Source organism: Orbicella faveolata, unplaced genomic scaffold, assembly GCF_042242905.1.
Source record: "Orbicella faveolata isolate gen_17 unplaced genomic scaffold, um_ofav_v1 contig_27, whole genome shotgun sequence".
NCBI lineage: Eukaryota > Metazoa > Cnidaria > Anthozoa > Scleractinia > Merulinidae > Orbicella > Orbicella faveolata.
Window position 1 is genome coordinate 8061856 of NW_028301555.1, and position 23145 is coordinate 8085000.

General features: G+C 39.7%; 2 protein-coding genes and 1 long non-coding RNA gene across 4 annotated transcripts in view; 1 reads left to right on the forward strand and 2 right to left on the reverse strand.

Annotated features, from left to right (window-relative positions):
- The window catches only part of LOC110067289 (uncharacterized), a 29386-nt gene extending 8220 nt beyond the window's left edge, over positions 1 to 21166 (reverse strand). Inside the window, exons 1-3 of one of the 2 annotated variants that reach the window (XM_089296921.1) lie at positions 21113 to 21166; positions 1254 to 1339; positions 22 to 165 (exon numbers count right to left, since the gene is read on the reverse strand). In XM_089296921.1, coding sequence (XP_089153047.1) covers positions 22 to 165; positions 1254 to 1320 — 211 coding nt within the window. In that variant the 5' untranslated portion in view covers positions 1321 to 1339; positions 21113 to 21166. Of the gene's footprint in view, positions 1 to 21; positions 166 to 1253; positions 1592 to 21112 lie in introns of those variants that run through there. The other variant, XM_089296920.1, reaches the window with a different exon arrangement.
- On the reverse strand, positions 4398 to 13327 carry LOC110067361 (synaptophysin-like). Its single transcript, XM_020774685.2, has 4 exons — positions 12866 to 13327; positions 10946 to 11251; positions 9069 to 9257; positions 4398 to 6128 (listed from the first exon to the last, which is right to left on the reverse strand). The coding sequence occupies exons 1-4, from the start codon at positions 12941 to 12943 to the stop codon at positions 5964 to 5966; spliced, it is 738 nt and encodes a 245-aa protein (XP_020630344.1). The 5' UTR covers positions 12944 to 13327; the 3' UTR covers positions 4398 to 5963.
- A 282-nt stretch (positions 21167 to 21448) lies between the features above and the next one.
- LOC149107450 (uncharacterized) overlaps positions 21449 to 23145 on the forward strand; it is a 3859-nt gene continuing 2162 nt past the window's right edge. Inside the window, exon 1 of the long non-coding RNA XR_016209473.1 lies at positions 21449 to 23145. This exon is cut by the window's right edge and continues 367 nt beyond it. This is a non-coding gene — a long non-coding RNA (uncharacterized LOC149107450).

Sequence of the window (23145 nt, forward strand, 5' to 3'; positions counted from 1 at the left end):
AAGTAATTTGTTCATTTATACCTTCACAAGAATCTCCTTTTAGTACGTATCCTGGTTTACAAACACAGTGGTACTGCTTGTCATCTAGTTTCTTCACGCACTGTTTATGAGATCCACACGCATCGTTATCTTTTCCTGGAGTACATTCCGCACTGCTATTATTAGCTGCAAGAAATCAATTAGATTCCTTTACTTCCATAACTTGTAAAATCCTAGATAGGAGAGTTCGAGAGTGTTTAAAATACATGGGTGCATGCTTGCAGCGGCAACTTAGAAATAAAAGGTACGTCAAAGCTCAAAGCTGACTTGAAAAGACTAAATAAATAAAATGATCTAATTATAATATTTAGAGAGGAAGCCACATCAGTCTTAGGTGGTTTTCATGCAGGTCCTCTATCAAGGTGGAATTGGAATTTGGAAATGTTGGTTTATTAGGAGGGAGGAAAACCGGAGAACCCGGAGAGAAACCCTCGGAGCAAGGCGAGAACTATCAACAAACTCAACCCACATATGACACCGGGCCGGACCATATAGATGAATGCGAGCGCTCTCACCACCGCACCAGCCCTGCTCCCCAAAAACTATACAAGCTACACGACTCAATGATATCGGATGTACAGTTGGACCCCGCTAATTTGAACTCGGTTATTTCGAATTCCCCGTTATTTCCAATTCAAAACCATTTCCCTCGGATTTTCCCTTCAGTCATTTACTAAAGGCTTTCTCGCACTCCCGCTAATTCAAACGAACTATTTTTTGTTTCCCCCGAGAATTCAAAATAGCGGCGTTCAACTGTAGTTATTTCAGCGGGCAAGTTGTTCCAATCATTGATCGCTCAGCCAATAACGGTATTTTCTCGTGGTTAAACTTGAGGGAGAGTGAAAGCGACAGGTAGAGATTTTTTGAGGAAGGGTGGGATTGACAGGTTCAGAGGAGATTTGAAGCTGGAGGAAATTAAAGTAAGCTTGTGTAGTTTGTATGCACAGAACGGAATCTTGGTACCTCTTAGGGGTTTTTTTCAAAATTTCCGGCGAGCACCCCCGTGCTTTTGATATGGGAGTCTCCCCCCCCCCCCCCGGGACCAACATATGACAAAAAAATTGGGACAATGAAATGATACACACCCTCTTTGGAATTAAATTCTTATGATTAGGGATAGTGGAGATTCTGTTAGTGTCTGTTAATCCTATTCCAAGCTCTGTCAGTGTTGTTTCCCTTTTTTTTTTTTTTTTAGCAAAATTCAGTTCACTTACCTCTGACGACAGATGAAACGAAAATGAAACCAGTCAAAAGCAATGTAAACAGTGAAGTCGTTTTCATTTCTACATTTTCATAGTCGCTGGTGGAACAAAATTAAAAGAAATGGTAACAAGATGTTGGTTGAAATGAATATGTGGATACAAAGCAAATCGAAATTATAAGAACTGATTTGAAAGGTTTTACTTACAGTTACCAAGAGAAAAATCTCTTGCTGTCACCCGTCACAAGACAAATTAAAAAAACAATACTAAGTTATTGCTTCGATTTCTGACCAAATTTGTTAGGCCAAAAAATGAAATTATTTCAGTCAGTTGCTCTAAATTGCAATTATATATATATATTTGAAAGAATCGATCGAAAACAGAGGACGATAAATTTTACTTCCTTGAAACTGATAAAATGGTTTCCTCTAAACTGACCAATCGGTTATTCAGGGCATATTCTGGTGGCAGAAATTTCTGCTAGCTAGAGAAGCCATTTGTCGCTTCAAACATCGCTTTTCGCCGAAGTTAACGCTTCACATTTGTGGGAATATTTTGAAAATTTGTTTACTTTTCTCGCGCGTTAAATATACCGTTTAAATTCGTCATTTTTACTCGCATGTAACGGTTTTTCCCTAGCTATAGAATGAGCGACCTTTGAATTTCAACTAAATAACAAGATACTTTCCAAGCTAATGTACCTTTTCTTTATACCGTCAGCTGAAATGAGAGTCGAGAACGCTTTTCCATCTCTCTGCAAACCGCTACATTGTCAAATTAAGTCAAAAAGACCTTTACGTCATAATGTTAATCAGCTATTAGAATAAAACTGATATCAACTGACGTCAGTTTTTTATGCGTCTGTCCTTTTACTGATGATAAATTGCGTCATAACATTGTGAAAGTGGCTGTGAACCACGAGCCGCAGGCAAGTGGTTCCGCAGTAAACTGCGGACTCGGTTTACTTTTCAAATTTTATGTAGTTTTGCTTTAGTTTTGCTTCAAACTGACTAAAAGATGGGTTATACGGCTGCAAATTACGCTGTTGAGACCCTCACGGTCTAGTGCTTTTCATGATCGAAATGTTTTCGGTAGGAAATGAAGATTTCGTTTGAAAACTCATACTTTTTGATGCGTTTTCGCCTGTCGTTCACACTAAAATGACCGAGAACGATGATGAAAACGGAGGTTTCCGAATACGGTTTAAAAAGTGGAGTCGTTTGAAAACGCTCCGTTTCTATTGTAGGTCTTTCTAGTGTTGATACGTGCAAACGGAGGCTTTTGAAAACGGCGCCGAAAAAGAAAGCGTCATATCGTAAACTACCGCTGATAAGTCCTGAGATTATACAACTTCGTAAGGGCTTAAAGATGGGCTTATAAACGGAGGGGCTTATATCCGAGGGGGTTTATAACCGGAATAAGAAAAACTGTTTAGAAACGATCTATAGCTGCACATGTTGATTAAAATAGGTTTTTCATTTTCTGGCAACTGCGCGTTTAAAAATCATCATATTAAAACGAATTCAAAACAAGGAAAACTAGAGGAGGGTGGCTTACATCCGGGGTGGGGGAGCTTATAACCAGATGTATTATTTTGTCTACAGGTAGATAGACCTATAACCGGAGGGGCTTAAAAGCGGCATTTTACGGTATACTCTTGTTTCCATCAGCGTTTTCGGGCGTTTTAGTGTGGACGGTACGCAAAAATGCGTCACAAAGTATGCGTTTTCAAACGAAAACGAATTAGTGTGGACAAGTGAAAACAAAACGAAAACGCTAGTGTGGTCGAAACTATTTTGCTTCATTTTCGTTGAGACGAAAGTGGATACTTTAAAAAAACGCAAGTGAACTGAAGCGACAACTGAAGAAATGACTGAAGCTACTATGGACTTTCCTAGAAAACCAACAAAAAAATAGAACACACACAGAGAGCCAATAAGAAATCAGAACAGACTCATCTAACCAATCAGAAAGAGATGGACTGATTGATTGAAAGCGCCTTGCACGCGTTTTGGAAATTACAGAATCGCATGCGCGCATCCAGGTAAAGATATATCTGCTTACAAATTCACTACTTTAGTCAAGTTTGAGGGACTATTTTTGGTTGCTTCCAGAAGTGTTCTGTAGTCTAACGTCAGGCATGCAACTCCCATTGTATTCGAAATTTGAGAAACAACACAACACTGTGGCGAATCTTTTAAAGGTAGCAGTGGCGGATCCAGACTTTGAGCTATAAAGGGAGTGGGGGCGGTTTTGTTTTACCTGCTTTGCCGGCTTTTCTTCCTTCAGTCATTTCTTCTTTTCTCACCCAAAATAGGGGGGGGGGGGGGGCTCCCCTAGATCCGCCTTTGGGTACAGGCAATCTTTATTTATTCCTTCTTCAATATCGTTTGCAGAAGCTTAGGTTTTTTCATGGATTAACTTATTTGTGAGTAAGTTCAAGTCTTATATAAGGAACAGCAATTTCCCCAGGGGTTTCCCCGGGATGACCAGGGGATTCACTGACAAATATGTACAGTAAATGTACAGGGACATTGTTTGAGTATAATTTTACCCTTGGGTTGGGAAAGAGAAATTTTCAAGTTGGCTGATGTCTGTATTTGTTAAGATTCCCTCCCACCTGGATGGGAAATCAGTTAATTTGTTCAGTCTCTATGATTAGCCCTAGGGTCTATGTCAGGGGTAACACTTAACCCTGGGAAGTGGGTTAGGGTTAGGGTTTAGGGTTCCCTTTTCCCTTCCCCTAGGGAAGGCTAGTAATACCTGCCTGAAGCCTACTAGTGGGGAACATTTACTTATTCACAGCCAAGATGTTGCCACAGGTGAGGAGAGGAAAATTGAAACCAAATATCAGTTGATCACAGTTCTTTATCCTTCTATCCAAACAGCTGCTGTTTCGTGTGTCCCTAAATCAGGGGTTTCATTAACGGCTGGGCACCAGGAAAATTGACTGGCTGCAAGGGTGATTTTACCTGCCTGGTTTGACCTTCCAATGAAAAGTTTCTCTTAAAAAGAAGTTCAGTTCAAATAGTTTGATCCGCCTTTGAAAACCAGTTGTCAACCTGCTGAAATCGTTAATGAAACCCTGAGTAATACTAATGTTATAGTTGACTTTCCAAAAATCTACAAAATAAAGCTATGAAGCACTTAAAAAGGTTTTTAAAAAAATAGATTGATTCTTTAATATTCATATAAAACATATTGTTCTTAAATTGCATTTGATTGACTTCAATCAATATTTCAATATATTTCATTCCAAGAGCTTTAAACAGTGCTTAATTTGTCACACAATCTCATAAATGTACATATTTACTATTAATAATGGAAACCCAAACAATGAAGAAATATAATTATAATAAATTGGGAGAAATATATTTTTGAGATAAAACACTTTAAAATATGCTACCTAATCTAATGTACTAGTTACATCAACCAAGTGAACAAACTGTTTACTTGAAATATTACTGGCTATGCTGGCTATTCTGTAGCAAAAATTTTAAATGCATTTAACTATTATCTAAAATTTTCTTGTCTTCAAGATCAAAATAATTATCCCAAAAAAGTAAAATGTATTTATAGGAAATGAAGACCTTATGTATGCATGTAGCATTTAAGTCACATCAATTTCATATTGAAGCTTGGAAAACTCACAGAAATTGTTTCAAAGGGATTGAGAATGACCAAACTAACAGCATAAGCTACTCAGTTAACTCTCTCTTGTCACAGGGGTGCATTTTAGTTAAATTTAGGGGACTTTCCTTAGTTTGTCACAGCTTCTACAGTTATTTTGATGTGACCTCACCCTTTCACTACCAGTGGGGTTGAACCTTGAGGTCAATACAGTTCAAACTTTGACGTCTATGAATCAAATCCTAAGGTGCGGCTATTCAAATGAAAGCTACTGAACAGAACCATTGGGTTACTGTTTATCATACTGTGTAAGGTGGTTCTGACTTTTAAGTCTGTGGATGAAAACCTAGTACATGTCCATTCAACTAAAAGCTATTGGAAAGTACCTCTAATCAACATTGGAATATTTCCTTTTTAATTTTGAGCTGTGGCACTAGCTGAGAGTGAAAGGGTTAGATACAAACGATGGCTTAACACCTCAATGAAGTGGTCAAACCTACTGTACTGGTGGCAAACAGCCATACTTGTGGTAACTGTAAAGGGGTGCAAATTTCCTTTGATCAAACTATAGAAGATGATGCATTCCATGGAAATATGAATTGTTTCTAAATTTAGCAGATGGGATTAATATTACCTAATTTGTTGGTGTTATAGAAACTAGAGGGAGGGATGGGAAGAACTCACAGCGTGGTGCAAGGGAGTTTTGCCATGTGCTTATAGACACCTGTGGGGGAGGGGTAGGATTGAGATTGTCCATAATGTCAGACACAATTAATTTCCAAGTTCATATTTATAACCTTTTTTACATTCAGTGTAACTAGTTTAAATAAAGGGCATGAAAAAATTGTAAACAATTCTTTGCTCTAATCAAGAGAGCATTTAATGAGCATTTAATTAAAACTTTATTAGCATGTCCCAGTCAATAATTGGTTTTCTTCATTAACACCCTCTCTCCCTCTTGGGACAGAAAGCAGACAATATATTTCATGTTTTTTTTGGGGGGGGGGGGTGGGCAGTTGGAGGGTTGGGGGGTTGGGTGGTTATTTGCCCAGTAGTACAGTTACTTTGACCACTTTCATATCTTGTTCTCTTCTAAGCACTAGTCTCTTTCGTTCTAGTTTCAGGAGTTTTCTCTGACAGCTCCTGAGCCCAGATTAAAGAACTGGAAGCATTCACTTCATCAGAAGTCATCACAGTGTCACGGAAAACCAGAACTGTGTTGCACAGCCATATCAAAAACAGCAAGTAAGCAAGGCCCTGGTGAGGAATTGTAAAAAAAAAATTTATGAATATTTTGAAACCAGTCAAACCTTCCCTTACTGACCCTTCTTCAAGCCTGCAAATAATTTTTGTCTATAAGCAGGTCATTTGTCAGGCCAAGGAAGAAGGGTTTTGACCTGACAAAAGTCCAGTCTAGCTGAACAAAAAATTTGTTTTTGTCATTAGAAATTAAAAATAAGAGACATTTTGGTATTTCAGGGTAGACCCTTCGCCAAAATGTTTTTTTTGGCAGATTGTGAAACACAAGTATTTGATCACATGTGTATTCCGTATTTTTCTGTGTATCAAGTTTCCCATGACATTTATGGAAAACCACTGGAAAAGTGATGAAACGATCCCCCATGTCGATTGCTTGTCAGTACAAAATCCCACAATAACATTCAGACACTTGAAAATTGGCTTAAAAGAATTCTTTGACTTTTTCTGGGTCAATTGAATAAAAACATTTCCGTAATTAGATGAAATTGGAATACTACAAAGCATGACTAATTTGTACATTTACAAAAACATGTTTGTGGTACAGAAGCTTTGTTTGAAAAAAAAACCAAAAAGAGCTATAAAACTGATTTTTGATCATACGAACTAAAAAAACATTTGGTTACATTTTGGAGTGATTGCATTCAGATAAATGAAATGTGAGAATTTGGGCTGTGTATTCAATTTGGATAATATTTTAATTGGGTCAAATTACGACTGAAATTTATTTCACAACACTTGCAGATAACAAATATAAGACCTCAGATTTTAGTAGTTTTCCTGATGAACATAATTCAGACTAAATGGGTATTCATGATCTTTCACGATGCCACTGCAAAATGAGTAAATTAATACATAGGAAAAGTGGTGCTGATGTGGCTTGTTTACAATTTGACAGGACATTTGAGAGATGGAATCAAAATGAAACTGATAACAAGGCTTTTTTGCGTAGTATTGTGTGGCAGTACAATAAAATAACTTGTTCCATATTCAGCCACAAATTTCCAGTTAAAACATTTTTCATTGTAGCAGAAATGCCGGTCAGAGTGTGTGACCAGGCAAAGCTTTTACCTGTCAAAAACTCAAATTTTCCAGACAATTGTCCAATGACTGACTGTTATTTGCAGGCTTGTTTCTTGTGGATGCTAGATACATGTATTTCCCATAACCACACACTTGGTCATGGCCCCAGCAACGTACAGTCAAACTCTGTTAATCCAGTCACCAATGGGGCACAAAAATCTGGCCATTAACAGGGTGGCCATTTTGTAGGGGTTCTTTAAATAGGAAAATGACTCTCTGAGCCCTTGTTTGGGCCAGAATAAAGGAGCCTTAATAACATTGTGGCCATATTAACGGGGTGGCTAAAAGATGGGGTTCCGCTGTACATCTTTTAGATCCTGTGAGTAGACAGATTGTCCATTTCTAGGAGGCTTGACTGTTAGTATATTAAGAGAATATGATAATAAAATTATGGCAATTCTCAGATTCCTAAAAGGCTAATGTGTTCACACAAGAGTTTACTGCCTTTAGAGGTACTGTGCAATCTAAATAATTTTACTAGTTTTGTCTAACATGTTATGTATAGAAAATAGAAAAGAGAGATGTTTCAGCACTGTTAAATTGCCAATTTTGAGTTCAAGGACTTTGTGGAGAGAGGAAGTCATTCTTTTTTCCACACAAATCCTTCTATTACTATAAATGTACATTTGCTTAAGAAGAATAGGTCATTTACATGACCACTTGGTAATCATTCACAACTATGGCAGAATTGTTATTCTCAGGTTTAGATTGAGAACCTTTTAATGTGTCCCAGACACTAATACCAGGTGGTCACATTTTAAGGGGAAATTGGAAAATTGCAAATGCAAGTCTCAGCCTATTACTGCCAGACTTGAAATAATTTATTGGAGTCTAGAGCTGCCTATAATCCAGGACAGGGTTTCCATTAAGAGCTGGCTACCAGCTAAAAACCAGCTATTTCGATTTCTGAGCCACCTACTTTTCGTAAAATAATATGTGTGTATTTAATAGGCCATATTCGTATTCCCGGTACTGGAATGGGACGAGCTTGCAACTGAGGCTAATGCGGGGAGTCCTTTCAAATGCAAATGACATTAATCTCTTTTTAATGATATTCCCTCGCATGAGCCTCCATTCCAAGCTAGTTCCAGTCCAATACCGAGCATATGAATATGGTCTATTGTAAAGAGTAATTTAGGCAAAACACACTTTTTTTTTAACTAACTGAACCTTGACTGTCTTTGTCTGAGGACCGTCAAGGCTGTAGCTAGAGAGAGGGCATGGCCAGGATGGGGTGTACATTTTCAACTACAACAGCGCTGTACACTAGTGCTGTAGGATGAAAATTGAAAAAAGTATTTGTAATCCCTTAATATTCTTGGAATTTTGGAGTTTAACAAAATTGATTTCTTGAGAAAAGATCTCCAAGAGAATGTGTATAATAGCAATTCAGAGCCTCTCAATTTCAAAATTTTCTGAGGGAGCATACCCCCAGATGTAGAGGCATGGCGGCCTCATGGTTAGTACACTTGCCTCCAGATCAAGCAATCTGGGTTTAAACCCTGGCCGGGGACGCCGTGTTGTGTTCTTGGGCAAGACACTTAACTGTCACAGTGCCTCTCTCCACCCAGGTGTATAAGTAGGTATTGGCGAATTTAATGGTGAGGGTAACCGTGCAATGGACTAGCATCCTATCCAGGGGGGAGTAGAAACACTCCTAGTCACTTCATGTTACAGAAACCGGAGATAAGCCCCGACCTGATGGGCCACTTGGCGCGTATGCAGACTTTATATCCCCAGACCTCCCTAAAGGCTTGAGCCTTCAACATTCAGTTCAGTGTCAGCTGTCTGCTTCATGAAACTAGTCCTCACCACTTCTTAAATTAATTAATTATTAGAGCCTTGTTAACAGCTTACCACTGAAGCAAATAGTGCAGAATAATCTGGCAGGAATTCCACACAATCCTTGCACCTTACTGGCCCGAGAGATGTGATAGCATTGACAACTTCATCTTCCACCTCTTTCCTCAAGTCAAGAAGGTTATACAGCCACAGGCTAGTGCTTATGACAAGTAGAAATGCCATCACAACAGTCACAAATATCTCCTAAAAATGGAAATCAATTATTAATAACTTAGAATATATAGTTCTGCCTTTTCCATGCACTCCCTCAAACACAGATATGCTCATAACTTCTCTGATCATCTTCCTTGAGAGAGCTGTTTCTTCAGAGAGGTGTTTGCCCAAAGTCAGCAAAATGTCAACCTTAGTTCAAATTGTCCTTTTTATTTTAAAGAAGTGTCTGTCTTAAAGAGAGGTGACATGTCCACATTTGATAAGCATGTACCTTTGACAGGTGTCTATCTTAGAGAGGTGTCTGCTTTAGTAGGCAGGTGTCTACATTACGGACGTTTTCACCTTTGAGAAGTGACAGTCTCAGAGTTGTCAGCCTGAGAAAGGTGTCTACGCCTTAAGTAAGGCCACCTTGCCATCTCGCAGTCTGTAATTTTGCATTTGCCAATCCTTTTCCCCTTCTGCCTTGTAAAGGGGTTAGCCTTAAAATATAGTGTCTTCCTTGGGGAAGTGTTAGTCTTAAAACTATCCACCTCAAAGACGCTTTTCTTAAAAAGGGGTCCATGCAGATGCAGTTTTTCAGCAACCACATCATAATCATTCAAAGGTTTGATTCACGAATCAAATAGGTTAATTATTGACTTTGATTGCATTCTGTAATTCTGTGGATCATGCATGTGTCTCCGTGTGTTCAATAGTCTCTGTGCAATAGCTCCAGGCGAATTCATTACAAGATTGTTCTCTTCCCAGTCCCTCCCTCACTAAGGGGGAACAACAACATCAACTTGTAATGAATAAAAGTTTTGTTTCAGCCCAAATGTGTCTTGTCTACATCATCAACAAATTGCACGACCTAGCTTTGAAGTAAATAATTCTCACTTTTTAAGAGGTTATTCCAGACAATAGCCATACATACCCAAGGAGGGTCATTAGAGATACTAAGGGGGAGGGAATCTCAAAAGCCAACATTTGTAAAGGAAAGTATGAACCACAACTGGAATTTCCAGAGGGATGAGTTTTCTGGAACTACACAGTAGGTTTTCATATCATTTGCAGGGCTCGAAAAAAGTGCTGTCTGGTCGTCTGGGACAAGTAGATTTTCTTGCAGGGCAAGTAAGTTTTCATTCTCACTTGCCCAGTGGGTGAGGGCCTGGACAAGTTGTCTGCCAACTAAGTAAAGAAAAAGTAAACTAAAACTTGCCCAGGGCAAAATTTTTTCAACCCCTAATTTGTAAATTGCTGTTCTACAAAATTAAACAATTAGTTTAAGGTTCCTTATGGTCAAGGTATGTTTTCAAGTTGATATTTAATCATGCGACACTAAACTCATCACCTCTAGAGAGGGTAACAAAAGGCTTGATATGTGTGAATTTTTCAATAAATCTATTGCTGGTGATCAATGGTGCTTCAAGGAGTCTCACAGAATTTTAGCCAAAATTCTCAGGTCTTGCTGTCTCATCTTTTTTCACAGCACTTTCTCAGTCTTGATTTCTTTTGCAAAGCTAAGAAAGTCTCAGGCTTGAGGGAAATAAATTAGTCTCGCTGTCTTGCAAAGTCTGGAATATAGTATTCAGGACCTACATCTCCTATTAATTAAAAAGTAAATGTGATACATGTATTACTTATTAACATTAATTTTGTGTGTCAAGGGATCACAAACTCCTGGTGCCCACCAAGAAGAGATGGCAACTTTTCAACAAAATAAACATTTGCATACTCACTGCAATTGAAACTTTGTTGGCGACACGCTCATTTTTATGAACTGCACACGACATCAACAATGTCACAGCTGCAGTAATTCCTGTTACTATGACAACAGCAACAAACAGCCGTACACAAACTTGAATGGCTGGGTCAAAGTTGAAGCTATCGAGTGGCTCATCTTCATCTGTGAACACCACAGTTCTGTTGTTGTAATCAAATGGGTATTTGACGGTGATGTTAAAACTTTTGTCGCTGTTTCTGATATATACTCCTGCCTTGTCACTGTATGAGATGCATAAGGGGGCAATGATTATACAGAGGACCTGTGAAGAGACAGATGAAACAACTTTATTTATACCTAGGAGTTAACAAAGTGTTAAAAAGGTGAATTGATGTGTGTCTAGACACTCCTAAAGGTGTTTAAGCAGGCCACTTCCTGTTAATGAAATGGTAACATAAAAAAAAGTTGAAGTCTAGAAAAGGGTGATGAAAGTAAAGCTCTACTGTTTAAACTATAAAAATGTGTCAAAAAAAAAACAAAGTGTGAAAGATGTACTTTGACAATTCTCCTTCATATTGGGGAGACTTAGTAATCTGTACAGGAGACTGGGAGATTCAGTTTGTATCCCAGAGAGTCCTGGATAATCTGGGAGAGTTGGCATAGATATATGCTGTTAAACTACCGTTCCTACTACAAGGTGAGGAGGGTTAGGGGAGTGGGTGTGTTGGCCGGTCTGACCTTTGACAAAGTTGGTGGCAGGCTTAAATAGTTGTTAATAAAAGTGCTGAATTGAATTAAGTGTCTAAGTGAATAAACAACTGTTTATGCCCGGTAGGTAAATACAATAAGGCAACTGAACTGTTCAATTCTAGGCTGAGTGTTCTTAATATCTATCTACATAGGTCGAGTTAGTAATATCTCAACACAGCACACGGACTGTAAAAACTGTATAAAAATAACAACGATTAAAGCCGCTAAATTAATCCAAACGAATTACTGAAAAAAAAACGTTGGCACATTGAATTTGGATTTTAATCTTAATAGCCTAATCACAAAATTAATAAATAACTGCGCTAGATTAATTGCTTGTTCAAGCCTGTCAAGACAGGTTTACCGAAAGTAAACACTATGCAAAATTTTCTCTTTCCGTCAAAGCGCAACGAAATTCTAATAAAATGTCTCATAAATAATCAGCTTTGACCTCATGGAACAACTAACTGCAAGAAGCTCGGGCAAGACAGTGGAAATCTAAAAATAATCCCGTGGACTTATCGCGAGAATTAAATTCGCTACGTGATGGTAGCCTAGTTAAGGTCACGCATTCAAGTGGAGACCATGACGAAGACGAAGAAGACGACTAAGTTGCCGCTTACGGACATTTTCTTCTCTATAATTAGTAGCATGTAGCGTTTTATTGAGCAAAACTGCAAGAAAGGTCATTTTCTTATCAAGATCGGATAAAAACTGTTCACTACAAACTTATTAAAATAAACAATGAGTCAATCATTGCCGTTACTTTACAGCTGGCTACCGGTTTAATTCACACTTGTCCCGTAAGGTTGAGTTTCCAATCGTACAAAACGGGCTCTATAAGGAAATCTTTATTTTACAGTTAGCAGTTGAATAAAAACTGCAGGAGATGCCGTTCAGCTCAAGTAGTTTCTAATGATGTACACTTCTACCAAGCATGTAATTAGCTCATATAGTTATTATTGTTGATGGCTGTTGTTGGCGCGGAAACCTGCACGCGGGTTCACTTAGGACCCGTAAAGAGAGTTCTGCCTTTCTGTAATGGCTCCTAAAGCCCGAAATAAAACACCAAACAAATGCTACAGCTATGCAATGACTCCTGAACAAAGAAAATGCAATGGTTATTCCTTTTGCAAGTGCACCGGTCCTAGGCCAAGAGAAGGAAATTCGTGTAAGGTTTACTTACAATCTCGATGACCTTAATCCAGAACACAGGATGCTTTAGAATCTTCCATCGTGATTCACCTCGATAGAGCAACGCCATCGCACAGAGGAAGCAAGTTTTGTAATGTCCACAACTCGGACAAGCTGATCTGAAAAAGCACCGTTCGAAGCGTACCGTAGCGGCGAAAATGAAATGCTAAGAACAAGCCTGGAACCAGTGGGAGGGGTAGGGGGAGAGGATGACCTCTAGGGGATACCCCGCGGTTAATCTATCATCCCGTCCTCGTATTCGCGGACTTCCGTGAATTTGGACTTGTCTGCTTGGCGGGGAAATGCAATTTTGAATCAGACATATCGAAATTCTACGGCTGATAGAAAGTAAGGCTGGGTGATTCCCCTTGGAGTTTCTTTGTATCCCAGCGATTTGTAGGGTCAAATCCCAAAACGTTGGGAAAAAAAAAAAAAAAAAAAAAAAACATTTCTAATATGTACATGTAATGGCTAATTGCAAAGCAAGTACTTCATTTCAAACAACGCTGAATTACGAATTACAAGGCAAGACAACGGCGAAGAGACTAGATTCCAAGTTCGTTAAAAGCGAAAACTCAGGCTAAATCCAGAACGTTTAAAATCCTGAAAATTACGTAACAAAATTGAACGGTATCCTTACCCTCCGCCGGGCCATGATTGGCTAAAATGATAAACTCACGTGGAAATACGCGTGCGGCAAAAACATGCTGCTCATAATTGAGTTCATAATTCGCAAAGCTCAAATATTTCAAATACTCCCACCCTGGGGCGATCGGTGTACATTAGAGCGACCCCGACGAAAACGTCTAGTAAAAAATGAATTTATATTCTACCTTCAAACTTCTCAAATTTCTTGATCTGTTCATTGCGCCTATTGGTCTCAGACTGACTTCACGCCAGCGTTCAATTCCAAACGAAAATACGAAAAATTAGTCGCCATCGTTCGTGTTCTCCAAAACACGCAGAGCTTAGTCATTTCACGTTGTCAGTTGTGCGGAGAGCGACAAAGAAATGTACAACGATTTAACACAGCGCATGTACAGCTTTTCGTAACGTTTTCGTTGCCGTTACCGTCGTGGTTTCCGCTCTCTTTCGAGAAGCGCGGGCGGCTGGTCTAGCGCGTGTAGTTGCAGTCTCCATGATCTGCAACTTCCAGCCTAACGAACTTCCAACGAAAACAGTTTCTGTAGAGGTGTCCCGAGACGCTTTCCATGTCAACTGCTGGAGACAGCTTGTTCCTTGGCTTCCTTACAGGACTCAGTATCGTGTCCTGGATTCGTGACCCTACGTTCCTCCGTAAACCTTTCCCTTTCATCTCAGTGACAAAGTCGCCACCATGGGCTAAGGGTGAAGAATGTTTGGCATCTTTCTTTATTCAGTTTAACAGAACTCTCGCAGCTCCATCACGCATTCTCGTCTTCTTCAATTCCAAATCTGATACAACAATGACGTCGTTTAATAACTCTTTCTCCTCCTGAGATGTTCAACATCATTGCTAAACTTCGTTGGGGACTACAAATCAATCAGGAAGGCAACAAACAACAAACTATTCCTGGCTGTATTCTCTGAAGACACGTATAAGTGTAAACCAGAATTCAACACACATTTAGTTTCCACTCGAGCGGTCTAAGGCTCTCCATAGGTCAAAATCGTCTTGATGCAAGAAAACCATGCACTCCAAAAAATCCCGTCTAACCACTTTACAGGCCTTGCTTCAAACTAAATCTCCACTTTACCTTGTGCTTCAGAAGAAATTTCTGCAGTTTCAGCTGGTTTAAATGTCCCCAAGTTATCGCTGATTGTGTGGATACAACCAATTTTCATGATGCATGCAGTGGCAAGCCTCTTCTGCAACTGAACTACAAATGAGCTTCACAAATGATGTCTTGCAGAGTGAATCCCACTAAAAAAAAGCAGGGCTCGTTTTCACATAGAATTGAGGTATAGGTCGCAGTTCTGGATTAGAGCGTTATCACTTTAGGTTACCATCCTGATATATACCATGCATATCAAGTATGTTGCCAGCCATCTGTTTCTGGTCTGGAAGACTTCAGGTACGCTGTCGTTCCGCCATTGAAGTCATCCAGGTTTATAGCCTGCGAAGCCAGTTAATGGTACGTTGCGATATTTAACTTCTATGGCAATCAGCTCTGACACTACAGTGAAATAATGAGGGCATATCCCTCACAAGCCACATTTGATGATGGTTGATATCAGGCCTTCGGAGTCCCATGGCGCGGTTTATAACAAGAGGGTGGCAATGGGGGTGGGGGTGGGTTGGGGGGGGGGGAGGGTTAAGATCACGTTTAACGGAAAACAAATTGACCCTTTCACAATTCACGGGAAAATAAAATCGGCATTTCACGCTCTTTTGCTTCGCACCTTGCTTGGTAAGTTATCTCTCGCCACCGTTGCTCAGTGTTATTGTTTTTAGTATAAATCTTCTAGTGTGTTCTATCACGAATGTCTTCCTCTCATTATGTGCATGTATTGGCATCGCCACTCGCTATCTATTCTAATGTAGACAGTGAGAAGCTCAACAGTGTGCGGTTGTTGAAATTGAAATGGAGGTCGCTTCTTTGCGTTTTCGAAGTGTCTATGTGTGATTAAAAGGAACAATCTAATTGTTAAACTGAATTTTGACAATTCTTCTTGCTTCGAATTTTGATACTGTACCATAGCTTGCTCTTAGCTGATCTTGCGTTCCTTTATGGTCAGAATGTGTAAATTTTGCTTACCAGGAGCGAATGCTAAAAACATCAGCTCCTTACGGCGGTTCATTTACCTCTATCAACGCTGAGTTTATAAATAGCAAAGCTTGACACTTGCCTGTCGCCAACAATTTCTTAAAAAGCCATTAACTCTGCCCAATTGGTCATTAAAAGACTGTTGTTTAGAGTTTACCAGACTTACAGTTTATTTCTAATTTTTCATCACTTTTATAGCTACTTTCCTGTCCGTGCATGTTAACTGGTTTTATTCAGTTAGTGTCACTTGTAAATAGCAACGCTAATAGGCTTGCAACTCTGACAAACCAGGATTGTTATCGACAGGTAGCCTGCGAACAGGCTCCCGGCGAGGACGGAAAAAATTTCGGCGAGCGCGAAACGGAAGAATTCGGAGAGCAAAGCGATCGGAGCGGGGACAGGACTCGCCGGGAGCCTGTTCGCAGGCTAATCGACAGCTAAAATTTTTGAATGAATTTCTGCAGAGTTGAGTGAAAGAAATAAGGTCACTGTCTGACACCAGTTAAATACCTTGGCAACATCAGCGTCAAAGAAACCTAATGCTTAATCGGTCCACAAGCGGTAAAAAAAAATTAAATCGGGGACGGCGAAATCTGACTGAGATCTTTACTCAAAATATCTCTCCAACAACTACAGTATGGTTGGCGAAATGGTGCAAAATTCACAAAGTTTATATTCATTCACATTTAATGTTGTTATTATTATTCACGAATATATTTATTCACATTCAACAACTAAATTTATATTCAAGAAATATACTAATTCACATTTAACGACGTATTTCGTATTCACGAATATATTTACTCACATTTACGGGATGTATTCATTCACATCCAACGGTTTATATTCATTCACATTCACGATCGAAATATTGGTTTAACACGGTGCAATATTCATTCAACGTTTTCTGCGCACCGCCTTCGCGCATCATTAGGTCCCAGCTCACGCTCTATAATTTCTGAACGCAATATGGCGGACGAAAAAAGCCTTATTATATGAAGGGGTAGAACAAAGACAAACGACCCCAAACATACACAACTGAACATAAACATTACATGGGCTAGAGGAGATACAGACTGCTCGATGATTTCGGATGAGCAAGTAGATAATCTCGTACAACGTTTTATGAGTGATCATGGGACTTTGCTCGGGTATTCCTTGGTGACCGGACATCTTCGATCATTATAGGTCTCAGAGTTCAACGGGATGGAATCAGGGAGAGTATTGACCGCGTTGACCCTGGAAACTCTAGAATCCGCTGGGCTGTCGTAATTTCTAGGAGAGCGTATTCTGTGGCTGCTCCAAATAGCTTGTGGCATGTTGACGGACACCATAGCCTGGTTACTGTCAAGCGTAGGGGTATTGATGATTTTCCTTTAATTAACCTTTAATCTTTAACAAGGTACTCCCAAAACAATGTAAAAAAAAAAAAAAACTATACTCGCTTTGTTGTTGTGGGTTTTTTGTTTAAATGTTCTACTAATAACAGAACTGTAGCATTGTCCTAGATTTGTTTCCCTCAGCGACGCAAAGGTTTGAGTGGCCATCAAGGGTGCGAAGTGATCATAGGGGTGAAAATGTGAGGGTGTCTTACGACAGCCCAGCTGATTCCAGAGTCTCCAGGGTCAACATGGCCAATACTCTCCCTCTTCCATCCCGTTGATTGATCACTCATCATGAAACGTTCTACGAGATAGTCTAGTTGCTCATGGGAAATCATCGAGAAGCCCGTACTCCACAATACGACGTTTCAATGTCCACCTTGAAACAAGAAGCATTTGAGCTTTGTCCACGTGAAACCCGACGATCTTTGTTGCAGAAGCATAAAAATTAGAATTAAAATATTTAGAGAGGAAGAGCGGGTTTTCATTCAGACCCTCTATCCTGGTCGAATTGGGATTTGGAGATGCTGTTTTTTTGTGGGGGGAGGAAAACCGGAGAACCCGGATAAAACCCTCGAGCAAGGCGAGAACCAACCGCAAACTCATCGCCGGGTCAAACTGGTGGGAGGCGAGGGTCACCACTGCGCCATCTCTGTTCTCCAAGAACTACCTCAGATATTGAATATCGAGTTCGGAAGACCTCAGGACTGGTCACAGGATACACTGCAAGGTTTGTGCAGTTTGATGAGTCGTGTCGTATCCATTCTCCATGCAAAAGAAATATATTTCCCAGTATTTCATTCAGTGCTGCCCTATGATACTGACGAAAGGTAGTAATTGCTGGAGAGCTACACTCGAGCCTTATTTGGATGTTCTCTCTCAATCCCACTTCCGCGGTGTTCCATTCCCGTTCGCACGCTTGTAGGAGATCGAAAGTTCCTGCCAATGTAACATATGTGTTTGGGGTCTTTGGTCTTTGTTCTACCCCTTCATATAGTAAGGCTTCCTTCGTCCGCCATATTGCGTTCAGAAATTATAGAGCGTGAGCTGGGACCTAATGATGCGCGAAGGCGGTGCGCAGAAAATGTTGAATGAATATTGCACCATGTTGAACCAATATTTCGATCGTGAATGTGAATGAATATAAACCGTTGGATGTGAATGAATACATCCCGTAAATGTGAGTAAATATATTCGTGAATACGAAATACGTCGTTAAATGTGAATTAGTATATTTCTTGAATATAAATTTAGTTGTTGAATGTGAATAAATATATTCGTGAATAATAATAACAACATTAAATGTGAATGAATATAAACTTTGTGAATTTTGCACCATTTCGCCAACCATACTACAGTGCCTCAAAGAAAACAAACAATCCGTGAAATGAACAAAAGCTTACGCCATCTAATTTCTCTGATTGGCTGAAAAAGCATACACGCAAAGAGCGCATGTCATGGCCAAAGTCCAATGTCTTAATACGGCAACAACAGGACAGCGTTGTCACGTTAAAACTTAGTATCATTATTTACTGACGACGCACTAAACGATTTTGAACAATTCCGTATTGTGTAACAACAACGTGAAGTAACACGTGAAGGTTTTGAAAAAGGATTTTTTTATGTTCGCCGTTTCTCCATCCTTAACCATCCTTGTTCCTTCATGGTTTGTTATTACCTCTTAAGTGTTTTTCTCTCTTGGTAAACTACTATTTTCAGGTTTCCTTCAATTTAATTTTGTACGCAGCCAAAGTACTGCTCAAAATTCCGTGACTGAGCCACCGTAGCGGGCGGCGAAACCTTATCTTCATATTCCTGGGCGTATACCCAATCAAGTTAAGTTGACCTGACGCGATTATATTTACATTTAGATTCTTGCAAGGTCACCCAGTCAACCTTGCCGCTGACGCAACATCGAGACGACGCTGCTGCAACAATCAGTCGCTTGTTTTAGAAAGGAAGTCGAAAACCTCCACACTGTTTTTTTTTTTTTTTTGGCCGCAACAAATTGCGTGCCATGTCAGTAAGAGACTTAATGAATGCCGATTACGGCGAAAGAAAACCGTATCTCTGAGTTTTGTCAGTTTTTGTTTTCTTTTTATCCTAATGGTCGGCACACACTCGGGACATGTTGTGGGGACATTAGAAGCGACCCTTTTCGATGAGCTTCCCATTTTTGCAAAAAAGTTGTGTCGTGGAGACAAAATGTTAAACGAAATTCAGTTGGTTTGAATTCATGCGTTATGATGCAGCAACAAAATGACCTTAGTTTTCAGTGTCGTATTGTGTGCACTGGTCTTGCAAACTGTCTCCGTTTCAACATAGAAATGAACTTATGTCTGCTTCGTGTGCGTCAGCTTGCTTACTGTCCCTGCAATATGCGTCATGCGTAGAACTGAAGGGACTTCTTTCCGCTTCACGCCCCCGTTTTACGTTCGCGCAACATTGCCCGGACTGTGTGTGCCGATTTCAATTCAAATCCGTCACAAAAATAGGAAAACATGTACCTTACATTACGATGTTGGATTTAAAATCGTCGTTAAAAATTGCCTCATGTATCATTTGCTTAACGTGTTCACACGGGATCGCGAAACAACTCGGTCCCCGAGAAAATACGCTTCAGTTGCGGCTCTCATAACGATCTTTTCTAACAATTACCTTAAGCTATAGCTACCATACAATTAAGTAAGGGTAATCTTGGGACGTTTTGCCTTCTCCCTTTCCAGTCCTTTAACTCAGCCGAACAAGTAAAAAAGTGACTTACCTTTTTGTCTGGACTTCTCCACTTTTTTACGTGTTAATTCCTGCCAGTTTGTACTATCACTTGGTGAAAGATTTTCCGAGGATTCCAGTTCAGGTTGATTTCGTTCTCGAGTTTTCCTTCTGTAGTTAATCCCAGAATTGTGCAACGTCAAGGTTATAAAAATCACATGCACCTAATGATGATAAAATGGTGGCATTGATTATGTTACACAACACGGAAAGATTGTAATACTTGTCATTTACCCTCGGGGAAACTGGACGATATAAATCAATTTTGTTGTGTAACAACAACGTGATGTTACACGAGAAGATTTAAACAAGGAAGAACTGAAACACTGATTGAAACGACAAACCCATTAAAACCACGTTTTGCACCCAAATTGAACAAGGGACTCACAGATAACCTTGCTTTACGTTAAGTTAAGTCTGTCTTTTCGGTAAAAAAAGTTAGAAAGTGACCTACCTGCGTGTTTGTCCAACTTTTTCACGTGTTAAGTCCTGCCAATTTTCACTATTATCTAATGATGGAATCTCTGCGGGATTCTCTGAGGATTCCAAGTTGTCTGATTCCGTCCTCCTTTTTCTCCTCTGTAATTAATTTCGATGTGAAGGTTCCAAAAACATTCATGTGTCTCGTGTTGATACAATATTAGCTTTGATGATGTTGCACAACGAAAGAATTCTAGACATGTCTCATCCGAAACCAAACACTGAGGTTGAAAACGCAGCTTTATTTCTACGGTTAGGCCTACCGCCCACACTTATCCCTCTCGAAATCGGAGCTTTTCGAAAACACTTTTCAAATCGCCGTGTTTGCGTTTTAGTGCGGACGGAAAACATTTTGAAAACAGAGCTTGTCGAAAACGATGGCATCACGGTGATCGTGTGATTTCCCTGCCCGTATTTTCCTCAAACACAAATTCAAAATAACCGGTGATTGTTGCGTTTTTAAATTCCCCCGGCGTAGTGTGAACAGGGAACATCTGATGCGTTTTCAGAGTGAAAACGCCGCCTTTATCTTTCTTCGACGCAGTGTGGACATGGCCTGAATCACAAACTCGTTAACATCGACATAATTTGCGCCCAAATTGATCAAAAGACAATTATACAGATACCCTACTTTGAGTTAAGTAAAGTCTGCTTCTACACCATAAATATATTGTTGCATAATTACCGGAACTGAAGGGAATTTCCTACTATAAGTCTACAAATCGTGGTTGCATAGCATGATCAAAGTCGTTATTGTATGAAAGCTTATATATGAACACCTGTGAAAAATGTTTCAATTTTTCACACAGGTGATTAAATACGTTTGCAGTTGTTTTTCCACAGTTTTCGTTATCTAACCTTTAGCAATTTTCTTCATCTTTTCAGTCCCCGTCGGCTATTTTTTCCTTTGAGTGATGGAAGTTTCCTTAAATAAGCTCTTTACAGCAGTCGCTTTCCGAGATCCGTTCCCGCCGATAGGCATCATAGGAGAAATTTATCTCACCGGCTTGTAAGCTTAACCTCCAAAACGAACTATTTTGATAAACCGAGGCAGACAACAGTGGATTACAAGGACAACAACGATAAGGAGATTTGACGCAAAACTGTTATTCATTAACAGCGCAAGATGTGGCCTTAAATACCGTAGTCGAATAAAACAGATAAAAGATCGGAAAAAAGCAAGATTAACCTTAAGTACGAGATGTTCTGGGCCACGATTGGCTAAAATCATAAAAACACGTGAAATCATAACCTTGCAGAAAAACATACCGAGGGAGAGGAGGTGAGTTCATAATTTCGAAAAGCTCAAACACCAAGTGATATTTTCTTCCTGGAGTGATGTCAAATCCTGTTGTCTGAAATCCCATGAAATCTAACAACGGTTGGGCATTAGGTATCAATCTTCATTTACTTCCGAGGCATATTTTGAACTTGGTTTAAAAAAACGCTTTAAGTTGCTCTTTGTTTGATAATAGCCTTGTATATGCGATAGCTTGTTACCTTGGCCTTCAGGCATTGGTTAATTCTTTAAGGTCATGCCGGGGTAATTAATGGATTCCTGCGTTTTTTTGGCTCGATTTCATGACAAGCGTCCGATGATGAGAACAACTGTCGAGGTGTCTCATGGATTCGATAAATTCTTTTGTGTATTAATACACGGGCAAACAGACGAATTACTCTCTTTTGCTGGTCTGTTAAAACGATCTAAGAAGATCGTGAATGATGTGACGGATCACCCGCGTGTTTGCCCCTAATTACCCCTATTTATACTCAGACGAAATATTAGACGAATTGTATAACTAGCCTAAGCTTGTCTCGGAGCAACTACCCAATACAAGGCGACTTTTGAAGGTGCATATATTTAGTGGCTCGTTTGGCTCTTTCTTGCTCTTTCTTTCTTATTCACTAAGGGACTGCGAGGATCACTGGCTGTTCCACTGCCCCGCACCAACGTTCTAAGGAATAGCTTTAGCTATAATCCTGCGGTGGTGTGGAACAGCTTATCCGTCAAAGAGGGGGATATTGGGATTTGCGGTATTGTGGTTGGTATTGGACGATTTTTCTTGCGGTATTTCGGTAATTTTAATCTCGAAACGCGATATTGCTATTATTAACTAACACGACAATTGACGTTACTTATTTTGATTGTTTTGTCTCGAAAATTATACCTGACTTGACGTTCATTAACAACTTCTTAATTACTATTTGCTCTAAACTTCAACACTCAGAGTAGTGGTTTCGGTATGACATCGAGTTTCAACTCGGTATTCAAAGTATTGCGGCAGTATTCGGCGATTTTATTGCGATATATATCTAACCGATTTTCCAAAAACATGCCCGCTATTTTGGTGCTAAGTCTTTAACACGGTTTTCATAAATTCAGACATATATTGGCACAGAATGTCCTAAACTGCTCAGGGAATTCCCTAGTTTGACTCTTAATGCTTCAGAAAGATCGACAGAAATTAGACACGCTGGTTTTTCGACCTTTCTGGGTCATGCAGTCTTGTTCCCTTGAAATATATGTCTGGATTTATGAAAACGGTGTTAAAGACTGAATCAGGTCTTTTTTGATCTTCATTTGTTTGTTTGTGTTTTTTTCTGCTTTCGCTATGACAGCAGCTTGTAAATCTTACCTAGCATGAAATGTAGAAACTCCTTGCCGCATGTTTCATTTATTTAGGTAATTTTTTTCATTATTTATCGACCCCCCCCCCCCCCCGCCTTTTTCAATTTGCGTTAAGTTTAGCCCAGGCTACACTCCTCTGAATTCAGTTCGCGCGGTGACTCTGAAAAGGAGCGACCGATTAACGTTCTGTATTTGCTGTCTAAAGGAAGTCTGCCCGAGGACATCATTAAGTCCAATGAAGGCCCAAGTCTAACGATTTGCT